General features: G+C 32.8%; 1 protein-coding gene across 1 annotated transcript in view; it reads right to left on the bottom strand.

Annotated features, from left to right (window-relative positions):
* The window catches only part of LOC106460957 (phosphoenolpyruvate carboxykinase, cytosolic [GTP]-like), a 42486-nt gene that overhangs the window by 13378 nt on the left and 11183 nt on the right, over positions 1-17925 (bottom strand). Inside the window, exons 4-9 of the mRNA XM_013920718.2 lie at positions 16002-16189; positions 15509-15722; positions 14962-15166; positions 9682-9785; positions 5277-5372; positions 1810-2048 (exon numbers count right to left, since the gene is read on the bottom strand). Coding sequence (XP_013776172.1) covers positions 1810-2048; positions 5277-5372; positions 9682-9785; positions 14962-15166; positions 15509-15722; positions 16002-16189 — 1046 coding nt within the window. The remainder of the gene's footprint in view (positions 1-1809; positions 2049-5276; positions 5373-9681; positions 9786-14961; positions 15167-15508; positions 15723-16001; positions 16190-17925) is intronic.

Below are 17925 nucleotides of genomic sequence, written 5' to 3'. Positions count from 1 at the left end.
AAAAATACTTTTATACATCAGAAAATTTTGAAATTTCACAAGCAAAATTTTAATAATGTCTGGATGGTTATCAAAAAAAACTTTATATTTTATCTGTTATTTTCAGTAATTAATCTCTGTACAGGTTCAGTAAATTTGACTGATCTTGCAACCACCATAAAAAATTAGGAAATAAACATAAATTATGCTTCTTTCATTCTAGAATGAACACAAATTATAACACAAAAACATAAATGTTTAGACAAAATAGCTTAAATCTCATAACGTTATACATTTATATATATTTATTATATTGACCTTTCACCTATGTCTGGCTAACAATACAGAAGTTACAATGACATGGCTCACGTGCACTCATGTTACCATGTCAAATAACATAAAAGTGACCTATGGTCTGTACAAAATAATTTGTCTTGGCTGTGTATTCACACTTCAATTATTATACATTATATGTATATCTAGATTATTGCTATTTTGAAATAATTTCTTATTTTTCCTAAAACATAGAACAGTAAATAAAGAAGTAAAGCAAACAATTATCTCTTCTAGTTATGACCTTTGTACTTGGTTGCTGCTTGACATAGGTTGCTAAGCCTTTAAAAATTTTGCACGTAGAGGATTTGAAAGAAAATATTTATTTTTAGGTTTTATATATATACTTTTGAATAACTAAAAAAATCATAAATTACTACATCAATACCACAGAATTCTACTGTAATTTATCAAACTTAGTAACTAAGCAATATTTGGGTCTAAAAAAAATATAAACTTCAAGCAGACTAAGGACACAACCTACCTCATTGAAATCTTGGTTCAAAAGAAAGAAGTGGCATAAGGGACATTAGAAATGCTGAGAGAACCATTAGGATGACATTCTGAGCTTTTGATTGGTTATTCACATCATATATAGAAGTGTATATAAGGTAGAGTTTCCTAAAATGGAAAGAGGTGAGCGGGTGCCACTGTGTTTGATTTATTACATGAGCAATATCTTAGCAAATAGAAAAGATAAGACCTTCTTATTTTATATTCTAGCTTGTAAATATATGTAATTTGAGTTTCTAATTTGTATGACACTATAGACTTAGTATTTTGACTTCACAAACATCTAATTTGAACCAGTGCTGCATTCAACATACCATCTGACACAAAAAATTGATGTTTATCTGTATTTTTTAATATTTACTTTTAAATTAACAAATTGAATAATGTATAGTTCTAAATTTTGAATTATAATCTACAGTTTGATACCAAACTTACTGACATAAATTCATGAAATAGTAGTTCAATAAAATTTTGAATGCGAGTCAACAAATGAGATGACATGGCCTTTCACCTGTAACCCATCTCGAAAGGGTTAACAGAAGGTATCAACAAATTGAGTTGCTCTTGTCAGATCAAATAGTGGGATATGACCATAACAGTTATAATGCACCCACAGCTCCGAAGAGTAAATACAGATTTCTGTCTTTGCAATGATGGGATGCAAACAATGGACCTACAGATTGATAGTCAGGCATGATAACCACAGGGCCACAGCACTCAGCCCTTGAAAAATGTAACACAACCATGTGAAAAAGGGGTGAAGTAAATAATGTGCATAATATTTATATACAGATTCATTTAAACAGACTTCTAAAGTCTGCAAACTATACACTGTTAAGCTGAGATTCAACTACTTTGTATGCTTTTGTATAATCTTTTGTTTGATCACTTCAACTTTTATAAAGTGTTTTCATGAAATTATCTGCATATTCATTTCCATATGATGTCTGGTATTCCCTCTTCTTTATTTTGTAATCACATTACCTGTCCCACATCTTGACCATCTACTCGTCGACAAATCCAATCCAGGACCCTACAGTTCTCACCAAAGCCGGGCCAAATGATTTTCCCATCATCATCCTTTCTGAACCAGTTCACATGAAATATCTTGGGGAGTTTCAATCCAGGTTTTTTAGCAAAACTCAACCAGTGTTCAATGTAGTGCCCAAAGTTGTACCCAAAAAAGGGACGCATTGCAAATGGGTCATGCATGATGACTTTAGCTATTGTGGAAAAAAAAGTACTTATTACTATCAGTGGTTAATTCATATAAAGAATTCACTAATATACAATTTCCTTTAATAACTAATTATGTAAATTCATTAAAAAATATTAACATCTTTGACCAAAATAAAGCACAATAACATGTAGCTTTAGGTGTGATGTAAAAGAATAACTGAAAAAGGAATATTTGTTACGAGATTACTCCTGATATATCAACAAAAAAAAAATAATAATAAAACACTAGCTAAATTACACACACAAAAACATATGTATCCACATATAAACACACACACACACATAAACATATGTATACTCATATAAACACACACAGATATATATATACATACACCTACATAAACACACACACACAAACTAAATTTTTGTGTCAATGATTCTTGAAAGTCAATAACTACAAAATAAATACACATTTGGTAGGAAATGCACAAAACATTAACAAGATATAATTTGTTCTAAACAGCTTAAATACTTCTTAAGAGAAAATATAAAGGAAAGTATAACAACATACATTCATTCCTAAGTTTAAGCAACCATTCAACTTCTAACACACATAGGTAACTTCAATAAAATATTTAACATCAACACTAGATCACTTTTACAATTGTAAACTCAAGAAACAATTTAACTAAATTTTATCTGAACTCTATAAACCTACATATACTTCATTTTTTCCAGATTAAAAACAACTGCACAAAAATACTTTGTTTTTGAGTTGAATTTCTTGAAAGCTATTCAAGGGCTACCTGTGCAAGCTATCCCTAATTTTGAACTGATATACTGGTGTGAAGGTAGCACCACACACTGCCAACTCTTGGGCTACTCTTTACAAGTGAACAGTGGAATTTATTGTCACATATTAATAATCCAATGGCTTGTGAGCTTGTTCAGGAAGGGGTTTCAATCCCACAACCAGCAGATTGCAAGTCAAGTGCCCTAACTATCAGGCCACATCAGGCTTTTAGAAATGCTAATGACCTATTACTATGAATAATTTAGTGAGATTTTCTCTACATTGAGCTTGAACATCTGATAAAATCTTAATCAGAACTGGAAAAAAAGTAATGAATGTTATGGAAAGCTCAAAATCTTTCTGCGCAACACAATTTGAAATTTTACTCATTGTAGCATTATAACAACAGGGGTCACACATAGAGAACACTGATAAGGATTTATAAAAATGTAAGTGATTTTACTTATGTTTTAAAATATTCAATTATTAGAAAACTTTCATTAATTGTAAAAAATATGTATTTTTGAATTTCTTACCACTATCCTTTGGAATAGCCATTATATATTTATTGAATAAGAATGTTTTTAATTTACTTCTACAAACAGTTTCAATATATTCTCTCTCTATTCATTTCTCACTTTTCTCAAAACTTACAAGTTCAAACCTTTAATAATTTTGAAATAAAGGTGCAAATAAACTACAGATTTACCAATTAAATAGAGGGAAATACTTCATTATATTATTAAATAGAGATAGAAACAGTACATTTAAAGTAATTAATACAAAGAAAGAAGAACCAGGTTTAGAAATTAATATAGGTATAAGAGTACAAAGTCAAAATTAAATATAACAGATAACGCACATTTTATAGACTAAATATCAAAAAACAATAAGGACAAGAACACCATGGTTAAAGAAATTAAAGCATGGGTAAGGAGCAATACACCTTAAAGGCTGATATCTGTGATATAAGTAACGGTTAGATTTAAAGGACTTGATAGAGGAGCAAGAATACCAGAAAAATAAATGGACTAGATAATAACTTTAATACAAATATATAAACAAGAATAACTGGTTTAAAAAACTACCTAAATGAACAATATTAATTAATTAAACTCTACCACAACCTGTTATCACCATTTAGGCAGTGAGTGCACACCTACATATATATTTCAAAACTTAAAAATGAAAATAATTCTATTTCAATGATTTTTAACTCAAAAACATTTTGAAATCTATATTTATTTTGAAACATTTATTTAATATAGCTTGCAAACAAGTTAAAAAAAAAGTCCAACTTTCATTTCTTCACAGCTCCCAGAATTCTCACCTGTAAATAATGTACTAAGATTTTTTCATAATATTTCTTCTATCCAAAAGTATAAGTTTATATTTACTAGAAAACTATCATCCCTTGAGAGTATAATTATCTGTCTTGTTTCTCATGTGATAGTCCTTCCTTGTCATTAGCTTAGTTACTACAGTCCTTCATTCCCACCTTTTCACATCACAGTATGGGGTCTGTATAAATACTAATGAAGTGTAGCTTTGAAAATAGCTATATACAATGTTTATAGTTCTAAGTATAATTCAATAAAGTAGATTCTACACTATTTACACAAATAAAAATGTTTTCATGTCAAATTATACCTGAAAGCTACAGAAATTATCTTCTACGACATCTTGTAAGCTTAGTTAAGTTTACCGAGTTATAGTAAGTGATGGTAAAATCCTTACTTAATGAATATTATTTTTAAGTTTATCATATTAAAATTATACACACAAATTACAGAACTTGTTATTTATTGAAAATGAATTATATTTACTAGATATAAAGTAATCTTGACCAAGAATACTATTTGCAAAAAGCACGATACCTAGCTTGACAAAGGTAATGATGACACCCATTTTGAAAGACCAGGCCCTAGGTCATCAATAAATGTTTCTTATTTTTGCTGTGTTTTTTACAATTTATAGCTGGAAGTGGTCACTACTGCAATCAGCAAAATAAAGTATCAAAAAAAGTATGTTAATGAAAATCAATCAAACTGAAATTAAATGGAATTTTCTGATCAAAAATTCAAAGAGAAAGGAAGCATTTTTAATGTTCCTTCAAAACTGTCTCTCCGAGAAGAATTTTGGAAAATTGACAATTGAAAAATTACAAAAATAGCACATCAAAGTATATGAATTTTTTAAAGCCAAAACTAGATGCTATTTAGCAAATTTGTACTAGGTTTCATACAAGTTGGTTAAATATTTCCACTATGAGATGGACAAAAAAATCAAAAGATATTAGTGACACACCTCTGTTACAGAACTGGTTAAAGACTAGAATATTGTAACACAATATGTACATGACCTGTGAAATAAATGTCAGTGTATACATCTTTAATAAACTCAATCCCTCTGTAAATCTTACTAAAATTCAGATTGTTGCAACTTTCCTTTTTAACAGAGTATCTAAATAATACAACACCTTTGTGTTCTGCAGCAGCAGTTGCTTCTGACCTCATGGATGCTCCAACAAACACACCATGTTGCCAGCTTAGAGACTCATACACCAGAGGAACACCTAAAAAATAAATATTTAGAAATCACCACTATTTAAAAAATTATTGAAACATGTCAAATAAAACCATAAAGTGAAGTGAAAAACCATATGTGAAATGGAAAGCAAGAAAGCAGGTGAATTAATGAAAGGCTTTTTAGTATACAAGTGAAGAATTAACATTTCTACAGTTTCTTAGGATAAAAAAAAAAGTAACTAATCTATAATAAAAAAAATGGCATGTCTGTGTGTGATCACCCTAACTCCAAGAAGAAAGAATTTAGAAACGTGAAATTTTGCACACATACTAAGTGAACCCTGGGGGTGTGCACCTGGGTATTATTACTTATCCATGTGCATGCTTGCGTTCACATCTTTTTAACGAGGCAAGCTAGTGAAAAAATGCATAGAAAAGAATATGTGACTGCCATAGCTCCAAGAACTTAGAAACCTGAAATTTTGCAACCATACTAAGTGGACTCTGAGGGTATGCCCCTGGGTGTTATTACTTATCTATGTGAGTGCACGCATGCATATCTTTTTATGTGAAAAACCACAAAGAAGAGATATGTGACTGCCATGGAATGTTAGTGTGTTTTAACTATTATGGGATGTTATAGAATATTTTAGCTATTATGGGCTGTTATAGAGTAGTTGTTTAACTATTATGGAATGTTACTGAGTGGTTTTTGAACTATTATGGGATATTATAGTGGTTTTTAACTATTATTAGCATATAGTCCATCAAAAATGATGTGGCAAATACTTTCACCCACACCGCATAGTATACCCTAACCTCACATTTCATAGCTACCTAAAAAAAATAAATTTTGCAAAATCAAGCTTGACCAACAAAAAGGCAGAAAATGGGATGTTATATTGTGATGAATGCTTTCACACTCCTTTTCTGGTAATGATCAACAATATGCATTGTCGCATAGCAACAAAACCATTATGGGTTGTTAATCTGTAGTTTGTAATTATCATAGGATATTATAGGGTAATCTTAACTATCATGGGATGTTATAGTGTTTTTTTAACTATTATGGAATGTTATAGGGTAATTTTAACTATTATGGGACTAGCGTATAGCCCATCAAAAATGACTAGGCAAGTACTACCAACCCCATTCCATAGTATACCCTAACCTCATATTTGATAGCTAACTGAAATAAATAAATTTTGCAAAATCAAGCTTTACCAACAAAGAGGCAGAAAAGTGCAGTCAAGGCAGTCAAACATTGGCAAATTCTTTTTAATGAAGCAAGGTTGTGAAAAACCACATAGGAAAAATTGTTCATTTTGTTTGTTTGTTTTGAATTTCGTGCAAAGCTACAGGAGGGCTATCTGCGCTAACTGTTCCTAATTTAGCAGTGTATGACTAGAGGGAAGGCAGCTAGTCATCACCACCCAACACCAACTCTTGGGCTACTCTTTTACCAACGAATAGTGGGATTGACTGTCAATTATAATGCCCCTATGGCTGAAATGGCAAGCATGTCTAGTGTGATGGGGATTTGAACCCGCGACCCTCATATTGCAAGTCGAGCACCCTAACCACCTGGCCATACCAGGCCCACATAGGAAAGAAGTGCTTCCATATATAACAACTTTTAATACAATGAAAAGCCAGTGAATTTGGTAACAATGCCTTTCAAAAATGACTTTTATGTCATGTTACTTAGCAACAAAAGTATATTTGTTATACTTTTATGTTAAAATGGGTTCAGAATACACACAATGACATACACATCTAGGTATATCAACCTAATAACCTGAGCAAAGCCGGGTACTTTCGCTAGTATAACAATAAAAAAAAAGACTGAACATAATTGTTAGGATTTGTAAAAAAAATACTTAAAAATACAATAATTAGAAACTAGTGTTATTGATTTCATAAAAAAATTAATGTCATATTAAATTTCACATATTGTAATTTACCCAAATTTCTACAACTATAAAAACTAAGACTAAAAATATATTGCATAGTAAAAAATATTAATATTAAAGTATCTAATTGCATGGGAGATCCACTAAAGTATATGTAAACACTTAAAAAAATAATAAATTGCAGCTGTTATAAATAAGGTTATGCAAGTACATTTATAACTTGTATAAAGTCAATTCTTGCAGATAACCAGAAAATATTATTTTTAATTTACTCAAGTTAGATTATAATTATTACTTTAAACTACTAATTCACAATAAATATAACACAAATGTTGGTAGTTACAGAGAATGTGAAAACTTTATAGATTGCTGACTGGAATGTTTCTGTATTTACAACATGCTAAAAACTAAACAGTAGATTATAAAATATTCTAATTGCTACAGAAGCTATCTAATTAAACATAAAATAAGAAATCTTCGATCTATGCTATTGTGGTTTATGCAAAGCTACACAATAAATTATCTATGCTCTGTCCACTGTAGGGAATCAAACACCAGATTTTAGTATTTTAAGTCCACAAAGTTACTGCTGGACTTTTGCCTAAGCTTAACACAATCTCAAATACGAAACTTTTGTTGCATAGTTAGAAAGCCAGAAAATGTGATAGTTATGGAACACTGTTTCCTTTCTGTATGTTATTATTCTGTGTTCTTTGGCGCATTATTTAATTAAATATAAATTATGTAAGCAGTACTACAATTAGTGTAAGAAAAGTTAAGTTTCATTGACAGTCGAGAGAACAAAAAAAAAAAAAAAAAGGACCAGATAAGTACTTTATTTCTTATTTTTGGTGTGTATTCTTTATTTATTATTATAAAAGTAACTAACTAAAATATAAAAATATAATTATATTATAAAATATAATTTGATACTATAATGTAACCTACACATTCGTCATGTGATTTGCAATTTATATGGCTTTGTTTGTTTGTTTTCAATTTTGTGCAAAGCTACACAAGGGCTATTTTGCTAGCCATCCCTAATTTAGCAGTGAAAGACTAGAGGGAAGGGCACTAGTCATCATCATCCACTGCCAACTCTTGGGCTACACTTTTACCAATGAATTGACTGTCACATTATAATGCCCCCAAGGGTGAGCATGTTTGGTGAGACAGGGATTCACATCTGCGATCCTCAGATTGCAAGTCATGCACCCTAACCACCTGGATTTATATACCAGGTTTTCTGTTACAATTTGCAGTCATTCAAGAAAGAAAATAGGGGTAATTTCCTAATTTTTTATGGTGGTTATGAGGTCGATCAAATCAGCTGACCTCATATAGCATAAGGGTAAAAGAAAAAAGGCAAAAAATCAGATAAAATAGAAAGTTTTTATGAAAAATATTTGTTATTTATATATGGGGTTTTAGGGGTTATGCAAGTAATACTTATATAAATAAAGAAAAGTATCTTTAATCTTATCACGAAAATTACTTTTCACTCATAAAGGGAAACAACGTGCTGTGTAAAGTGCAAGTTTTTCATTGAACATTAACATGCTCTTTTCCACTTACAGAAGGTAAACATGTAGTGTACACTGTAAATAAAAGTTTTTCACTGAAGTGATTTTTTATATATATATTTTTTTAGATTATTAAATTCTACATATGGGACCCTTTACTGACAGACCATAGTGAGAACCCTGAATATTTGTTCTTGTTTAATGTGTTATTCATACCGAGCAACAGAAAGTATGAATTTTCTGTCATTTCAGGTTATTTTGTTTGATTTAGAAATTAAAAATTAAACACTTTGTTTAAAAAACATACTTTCTTATTAATTAACCCTTTAATTGCTGCTACTTTAAACGTGCACAGAATTGTTGCGAGCCATACACTACATACAGCACACTCGCATTCAACTGCCGAAGGCAGATCGTACCCTATATGGAAAATCAGCAGTCAATGAGTTAAACATTTTTAATATATGATTTTAAAACTTTGCTCATATTTCCAACATTTCTCACTTAAATTTAGAATCTCTTGCATAAAAACAATTATTTTAGCCTTAGGAAAGAAGTGGTAGAACTTTGCTGATTTCCTGCAACCATTTTGATGAGTAAAATAGGTTTCTCCTTTCTCTACAAGTTTTCAAGGGATTAATAGAAAGAAGAAGGAAAATTCATTACTGATGTTTCAATTTGTTTTGGTTTGATATTCAGTTAATGCAATTGACAAAATGAAGACAGTAACTGAGAAATATCTGTTTAGTAGATTTTTTGCATGATAGAAGTTTATATATCATAGTTATTTTACATAGTTTTGTGTGTCTAGTATTTTGTGGAAAAGTTACTAAAACTTCATTTGCACTTTAGGGTTAGCATAATAAGATTTTTAATGATTAAAGGGGCTAAAAGTAATAACAGCTTTAAAAACAATAAACCTTTAGGTCGTCTTCCTCCAAAGATAATGGCTGAAATTGGTACACCAGCTGGATCTTCCCATTGAGAATCCATCATTGGACACTGTTTTGCCGGGGTACAGAACCTGTATGTAGAGAAATATCACACTGTTGAATTTGTCGGTGTGAGGATTCTGCACAACAGTAGTAAATAAAGAATGGGGTAGAGGATCAGACATGGAAAGTGTGTTTAAGATTATAACATTAACAACACAAATGCTGCAGATTTCATTTTGATATCTTGTACACTAGTTAGGATCAGCTCAAAGGTTGATTAGAGTAATGTTAAAGAGTTTGTGTTACAATGAGTTTAAGTAGGAGCTTAATAAGAGTTTCGCAGATTAAGCTTCAATGGTGTACAAACTGTTATTATAAATCTGGAAGAAACAATAGCAATAATTTCATAAATAAGAATGTTGGTGATGTAGAAATAAGTCATGCCATACTGAATGAGTGATGAAAAAAGCATTAATTTCTCAAACAAAATTGAATTAATCATGAACAATATATTTGTCAGAAATAAGGAGTTTAAGAACAGGACAGAAAATTCACCGGGCTTTCAGGAATGGAGCAAATTGCAAAGAGCATAAGATGTTGAAAATACCAGTTTTGTAAATGTTAATTAAGCCACATAAGATTCCAGAACAAAAGTCAGGACAATAAGTTAGTTCATAGTAATCAGATAATAGAATTTGTTTATTGTAAAACACCTGTCCTTCATGTATAAAAAAAATGTTGACCATGTAAATCTTATCTTGTCTATTGTTCATATGTTTCTTATAGTTAGAATTCCACCCAATGAATATATTGAAAGTTTGGAGACATTGTTAAAAAGTAATATGTATCAAATGGGATGAATGAATTATTTATCTCTCACACATGCAACATTAGATTTTAACAATACTTTGTCTCTCCTAAAATATACAAGAAAATTCAGGAAAGAATAAGTGTAATAATGCACATATACCCTACACTTGTTTATTAAGAAGTGTGAATAAGCTAAGTTCATAAACAAAGAAAATTGGTTAATAAAACGTATAATTTGCAGAACAAAAATAAAGAAGCATATAAAACTGAAAAATCAAGATTTATATAAATGGGCAACTATTTTTATCATTTAACTAATGGTTGATAATTTCAATCAGTAGTTCCTTTAAGAAAAATGTCAGTTTCAACCAGTCTTCTTCAGTTGCAATTTTACTATTACTGTTAATGTCGCTTTAGGAAGTGTTTTTTTAACTGCTCTTCACCCCTTATTTCTTTGACAGATTTTAATTAAAGTTAAATGAAAATGTATTTCTGATAGGTAGTTAACTCTCACACAAAGCTATCTTGGTCTTCTTTCTGCCCTCTAAGCATGGCTAAAAACTATACAAGCTCGGTACACCAGTCTACATACCCAATCAATGTTAACTTCCAAAACAGTACTACCTCCACTTCCCCACAGGTAGAATCCCATATTAGGAAGGTGAAGAAGGTGCCAAACAAATAATCAAGCAGAGAGGTATTGCTATAAAAAAAGCAGGTGTGCCACAATTAAAATGTGAGGCACATATGTGGGGTATAGCACTACTTCTGGAATTGGTAAAGCTCTTCACTCAGTAAATAAGATAAGACACGTAGGACAGAAATGAATAGAATATGTGGCTAGGGGACCGTATATGAATAGGCCAAGTGCAGTCCACCTGGGCAGAAAACATCCAAGGGAAGCAGATTGGGATACAACACATTATGCCAAGTGCAGTCCAAGGACAAAAACAACATGGAAGCAGCTTGCATAAGTTTGTAAAATCGACAAGTGCAGTCCGTCCGGGCAAAACATCCAATGGAAGTGCCATGCATAATAGATTTCATGCCATACTGTGTGCAGAATATGCAACATAATAACGATAGCCCTCATCTCATCAAGTGAGTACATATGGCTACAAGATTTTGTTATTGTACAAAACCCACTCATGAGGAAACCTCCATGGTTCACCACTCCAGCGACTGGAAACTGGAAATGGCAAGGACCCCAGTGCTCCACTAGAAGAAAGAGAGAGAGGAGGGGGGGGGGAGATGCATTGGGAGACCAGAGGAACAATCTACCAGAGACAGTGCAATGGGTTTCTCCATTTCCCTATTTTGAAAAGCAGAAAGATCTGGATTGCAAGAATCATGGGTCAGTAAAGATGAGCAACATCCCTATCTGCTTTATTCATGAACTCCATGAATGATGGAATCCTGAAAAATTATGTATAAGCAATGATATAAGCGAGAGAGAAAAAATAGAAGACAAAGAGGAAGGACGAAAGATGTAAGCAATGAAAGATGCAACACAAGGGGTGAGTCCTCAAGCTGAGGCACAGGACTGGACAAAAGACACACAGATAGATAGAGTATGGTGACACCGAGATGAAAAACGACAGATCATGGAGGACCGAGAAAGGGGCAGGGTTTGTTGCTCCATGTCAGAGCCAGCCAATCCGGAAAAACCAACAGAGCACAAGAAGAAGGGGTCTAGACAAGGAAAAGACCCAAAAAAGGAGGGGGTCTGAAAGAAGGGTAGGCATATATGGGTGATTCCCTAAGCCAAGGCAGGCGACCAGACAAAAGTCACTTTCAAAGAAGGAGTGTGGAGACATCTGGATGAAAAAACGTCAGATCGAGGATGACTGAGAAGCGAACAGGACAGAGTAAAGGATACGAGCCAGAGCAGAGGGAACCACATCTGAGTAGCCAATACAGAAGAACCAGCAGAGCACTACAAGGTTTGGTCTGGATAAGAGAGAAAGAGTCAGAAGATGAGTAAAATCAAAGTGTAGGCATATAGGTGAAGACCCCTCCAATCTTGACTGAAAGCATCTATCTCCAAAGCTGAAGGTTGAGGAATTGAACACTAAAAAGAAGAAAGTGTGGCATACCAGCGAGGATGAAGAAACTGCTCTGTAGAGAACCTGATGGGGACGAGATAAGAGATCAGTCACAAGAATCAAAACTCACGAAACATGACCCACCAGAATACTCACATCGAGGTCATTGGCCCAATACATGAAATCCAGAGTCTGACCAGACAGAGATCGGTGTGTAGTTCCCCCTTTCTAGGTGATGAAGCGGACAATAATGGAATCACAGAAAGAACCAAAACCATACTCCCCTGCAAGAAATGTTGGAAATTATACTGTGCCCAATGAAATGCCAAGGTACCAGGATGTGGATATGAAGAGTAGCCTCCTCAACTGACCACCGACCCAAAAACTCGGGGAAATCAAGGTAAATGGGATGGTTCAAGGGATCATGAGGGAAGTTCCACTGGTTTTAGAAGTATCCAATGAAAGGAAAGCATGGGTGTCTGATCCAAGGGAATGAGCACTTCCAAGGAACACCACATCCCAAAAGAGAGAGAACCTCACAGACATAAAGAGAAAGGATGGCAAATGTGACTGAATGCCTGATATCCTGTAGCCAAAGTGCAGAAAGCTGGGCTCTACCAAAAAAAGGAAGTGAAGAGAACCCCCCAAAAATAAGATACTGTGATAGGGTAGTATAGGACTTCTCCAACCAGAAAAGAAACCCACCTGAGAAGCTTCTCAAAGAAAGAAGTGGATGTGAATGACTGACCGGACACAGAAAGAGGCAAGCAGAAGCCTGTTGTCTACGAAATGTGAGTCTGAATGAGTGAAGATGATATGCAAAAGCATACCACTCAACAAAACACATTCAAAGCTGAAAGACAGTCTGTGAGTACCCAGAACAGGAAGGCAAAACTTACGTAGAGGAACCAAAGAAAAGAACGTGACACTGGGGCATAAAAAACCCTCGAAGTGGGAGGTAGGACACCACGGTGAAGCGAGGCAACTGCAGATAAGTATACAGCCAGGATAGATCGAGAAAAGGACTTTAAAGTCCCATGTATAGGGAGACAAAGAAGGATGGGAATAAATTCCTGGTTGAGTGGGCTCCACATATTAGATAGCTCCATTGTGTAATAGGTCACAGACAGACTAAGCAAGAAGACTGGACAAGGTATGATCTCAAGGAGGAGGGGAGGATATCTAGGAAGTGAATACAGAGGGAGCAAAATGGAAGTTAGAAACCCTCATAGAGAACCCGTAAAAAGAACGGAACTATCGTGAAATGTAGCCAAATAGACAAACAAACTAGAGAAATTGAAGAAAGTACACAGAATTAATGAACTAACAAAAACTTGTGTAATCTACAAAGTGCTTAAAAGTATCACACCTGCAAAACTAAAAAAATCGACCTAAAACATAAAACAATAAGCAACACCTAAAGTACAAAACCACTAAAGGGACTGATAAGATAAACAACCCTTAAACATAGAATACAAAACTTAAAGAAACTACAAGACAAAGGACACAAAAAAACTTACCCTAAAGAACATGAGAATAAAAAGGCACCCAGTTAACAAAAACAAAGGTTGACTCAAAATTTATCCCCAATTAGATGTGACAAGTAGTAAAGATACAAAAAAGGAACTTATAACTAAATAACATTAACAGTGAAAAATTTTAAAATATTAAATCAAATTAACACAAGAAACAAACTCTAAATGCAAGTTGTAAACTAAAGTAACCTATATGGTAAAAGAAGTATAAAATTCAAACTTACACAACAATGACCAGAGAAGAGATGAATGATGTAAATTATCGAGTGTGGAAATTAAATCCATACACACAAGCTCACATAAACTCATTGAACAAAAAAAAGTCTGCGCTTCCTCAGCAGATATTGTGAAACCTGAGACTGAGGTCTAGTGTTATAATCACTGTCAACTTATGGCAGGAAAATTATCAACTGCCATAAGAAATCTGAATTCTTGTGAACAAAGCAGAATTTGGGAAACAGAAACATCTCAAAAACAAACGAGTAGAAACTTGAACTAGAAACAGATATTAATTGGTGATCAAGCACAATAAAAATTTGTGTAAAGACATGAAGAACATAAAACACACGCCTGTACATGAGAATGCCAATTGAGAAAGTGATGATTGTGCCACAAGGGTAGAGGGGGCTACCTGTGCAATTATAGAGGGTGCAATGGGATTGGTGGAGGGTGGTCACATGATCAGCACATGTTGCTGCAATGATGTAAAAAATATAGGAGTATAAAAGACTGGTGTGCTTTTAAAAAGTTTACCAATGCTTAGAGGGCAAATGAAGGTCAAGATGGGGAGAGGAGGTAGTATCATTTCAATGATACAACATACTTGTGTTTTTGTATAACTTTCCAGTTCTAAACAAAATGATGAAATACTCCACCTGGAGTTTGGGTGAGCAGCAGGCTTCCCACTGTCAGGTTTCCAATTGTCAATATTTGTCCATGACTTTATTTTGACCTCTTTGGAAAGTTCATCTTCCATGCCCTCCCAAAAGAAACCTCCATCACTTCTCTCAGCTACATTAGTGAATATTGTATTTTTCTGAACAGTAAGTATTGCATTTGGATTGGTCTTCATAGATGTCCCTAGAGAAAGCAAGTTTAAATAAACATCACTATTCTGTATGCATATAAGAATAAATGAAACTGCAGAATATTCTTTAACTTATTATACATTTTGTACTATTAAATTCTACATGTTAATAAATTTTATATAACCAAAATACAATTTTATTTGCTTCTGTTTATGTTACTTGTTACCAAAGCCTTTCTGAATGTATAGGTCTTAAAAATTCACTTCTCTTAACATTTATTTTATTCTCAGATATTTGAGAAATACTGTTTCAAATCATCCAACTATGTTTCAAAGTATCCTCTATCACAAAACTACAGTATGAAAAATTCCATAACACTAATGTTACATTTTACCTGGTGCAACACCAAAGAAACCATATTCAGGATTAATAGCACGCAACTGGCCTTGCTCATCAAATTTCATCCAAGCAATGTCATCACCAACACATTCTACTTTATAGCCTGGCAATGTTGGTGTCATCATAGCTAGATTGGTCTTCCCACATGCACTTGGAAAAGCTGCTGCAACATACTTCTTCTCACCTTGAGGATTGGTGATTCCTAAAATCTACAATGAAATATTACCTTTTTTACTATCAAGACAACAAGAACAAATAAGCTTACTTTTTACAAATATACATGATCTAAAATATTGAAATTAATAACTTTTTGAAATGTTTCTTCCCTTTTTTGTACTAAATGTTTTAACATGCTAACTTTTGCCAAGAGCATTATGTGTGTGTATGGAAGAATTAGAGTGTTGCATGCTACAATAAAAAACATGCCTGTTTTACCTGGGAAAATCATGACACAATTGTGTTTTATAAAATTACATCCTTAAACTTACCAGCATGTGTTCTGCCAGCCAACCTTCTCTTTTTGCTAGTATTGAGCCTAAACGTAGAGCTAAACACTTCTTGCCCAGAAGAGAATTTCCACCATATCCACTTCCAAAAGAGCATATCTCATTGTTTGCAGGGATATGTGCTATGATAGTCTTTGAAGGATTACATGGCCAGTTATTAATTGGGGGTGCTAGATATAAAAAATAAATATTGAATCAAAAGAATTAATAATGAAATTCATGAACTAAGCATGATACAGTTTTTCAAGTAACTACTTATACACATCCCTATTTCAAAATATACAAGTTACTTGTAACAACTTTTACAAAAAAACAGTAATAACACATCAGAATAACAATGTAGAAATGATTAAAAGAATTAATAGGAAAGAACAATTACTCTGATAAGCCAAGCATGTCTTGTTATTGTAATTATGCTTACACTGATAAAAAAACAACAATCTCTTTGAATTAAAAAAACATGAAAGCTACTGTCATGGAAGAAAGTTGAAAAATCAATTTTAATATTACGAGTTCACACAGCCAACCACAATATTATTTTCAATTAATCAAAACTCATAACAGACCCCCAATTCTTCTATCACTGCAACACAAGAGAATCAATGGTAATATGTAAACTTATATAAAATATGCTCAATTATAAAATGGAATTTAAACACAACCCTATTTGGAAGTCTTTTTTTATTTTAGCTAGTTTTTGCACTCTACTTAGTTAACCTTGATCTTTTTGCAGCTATTCTGAACCTGAACGTATAAGAAGCCGAGACTTTTTCTCCATCCCTAGATAATGATGAGCTTGACCTGACAAAACTTTATTTTCAATGTCAGATTAATTCTTTAATTATTATACTGATGTGTTATTACTGTTTTTATAAATTTGCACACAGTACTCTCTCTTTACACAACTTTTACACTCTCTGTGTAACTTTCAATTAACAATTGCTATGCAGTGATAAGAATTAAAAATATTATGTAACGTCTTTATTCTAGGAAATACTTTTTACTTTCTAAAAAAATATATTTAAAGGTATTATTATAAAACAACAAAAAAAATACTGTAGTCCAGTAACTCTTTGTATTATCAATTCATTAAACACACAATATATACAGTACTCAAAACAATACTAAAGCAAATGCACAATTTACAAATTCTCTGTGGTTAAAAGTTTTGAGTATGTCAATGAGATGTAATGCAAGGTATGAACTTAATGTATATCTGGTAGCATTTTACTACCTAAACTATTATTTTACTACTAATTATTTTATGCAGTAAAGATACCTTAAATACAGCAAATGAATTTTAATATTTTTTTAAAAAGAAGGAAGTTATTGCTGATAAAGCATCCCAATAAGTAGGCAACAGTTTGTAGTTTAGTACTGCCCCAAGGTGATACCCAGGAGGCTCATTTTTACAGTGCATTAGTAAAATGACCAACATTCAAGGTGCGAAGTTTGTTTTATATATCAAAGGTAAAAGTGACTATTGAAATATTATTTACTAGCTGAGTAACCCGGCGTTGCACAGTGAAAATTTAGATTTGAAATGTATAGATCAGTATTTTTTCAGCAAATTATTCAGTGAGTAGACAAAAACTGTGATGCGAGAAATAAAAAAAGCATTTAATCAAACAAAGTTTTATTTGAAATTAGATCGTGTTTGAGCTTGTCTTGTTCTTTGAGCCTGAAGTCGTACATCATGTTGATCCTCTGTTTCTTGCTCTCTGTAAGTTATTTGTCTTAATTTTTGTGCTTGAAGTCTGGTTTGACATTGTTCAACAGTTTCTTGCTGTCTTTGAGTAGTCTGCCTTTCAGCTTGAGCTCAAAGTCTAACTTTACGTTGTTCCAAAGTCTCTTCCTGTATTTGAGCAGCCTGACTTGCAGCTTGTGCTTGAAATCTTTGATTGTG

The sequence above is a fragment of the Limulus polyphemus genome, unplaced genomic scaffold (genome assembly GCF_000517525.1).
Source record: "Limulus polyphemus unplaced genomic scaffold, Limulus_polyphemus-2.1.2 Scaffold869, whole genome shotgun sequence".
Lineage (NCBI taxonomy): Eukaryota > Metazoa > Arthropoda > Merostomata > Xiphosura > Limulidae > Limulus > Limulus polyphemus.
The sequence above is the reverse complement of the archived record's forward strand: the minus strand, read 5'-3'. Positions and strand labels throughout refer to the sequence as shown.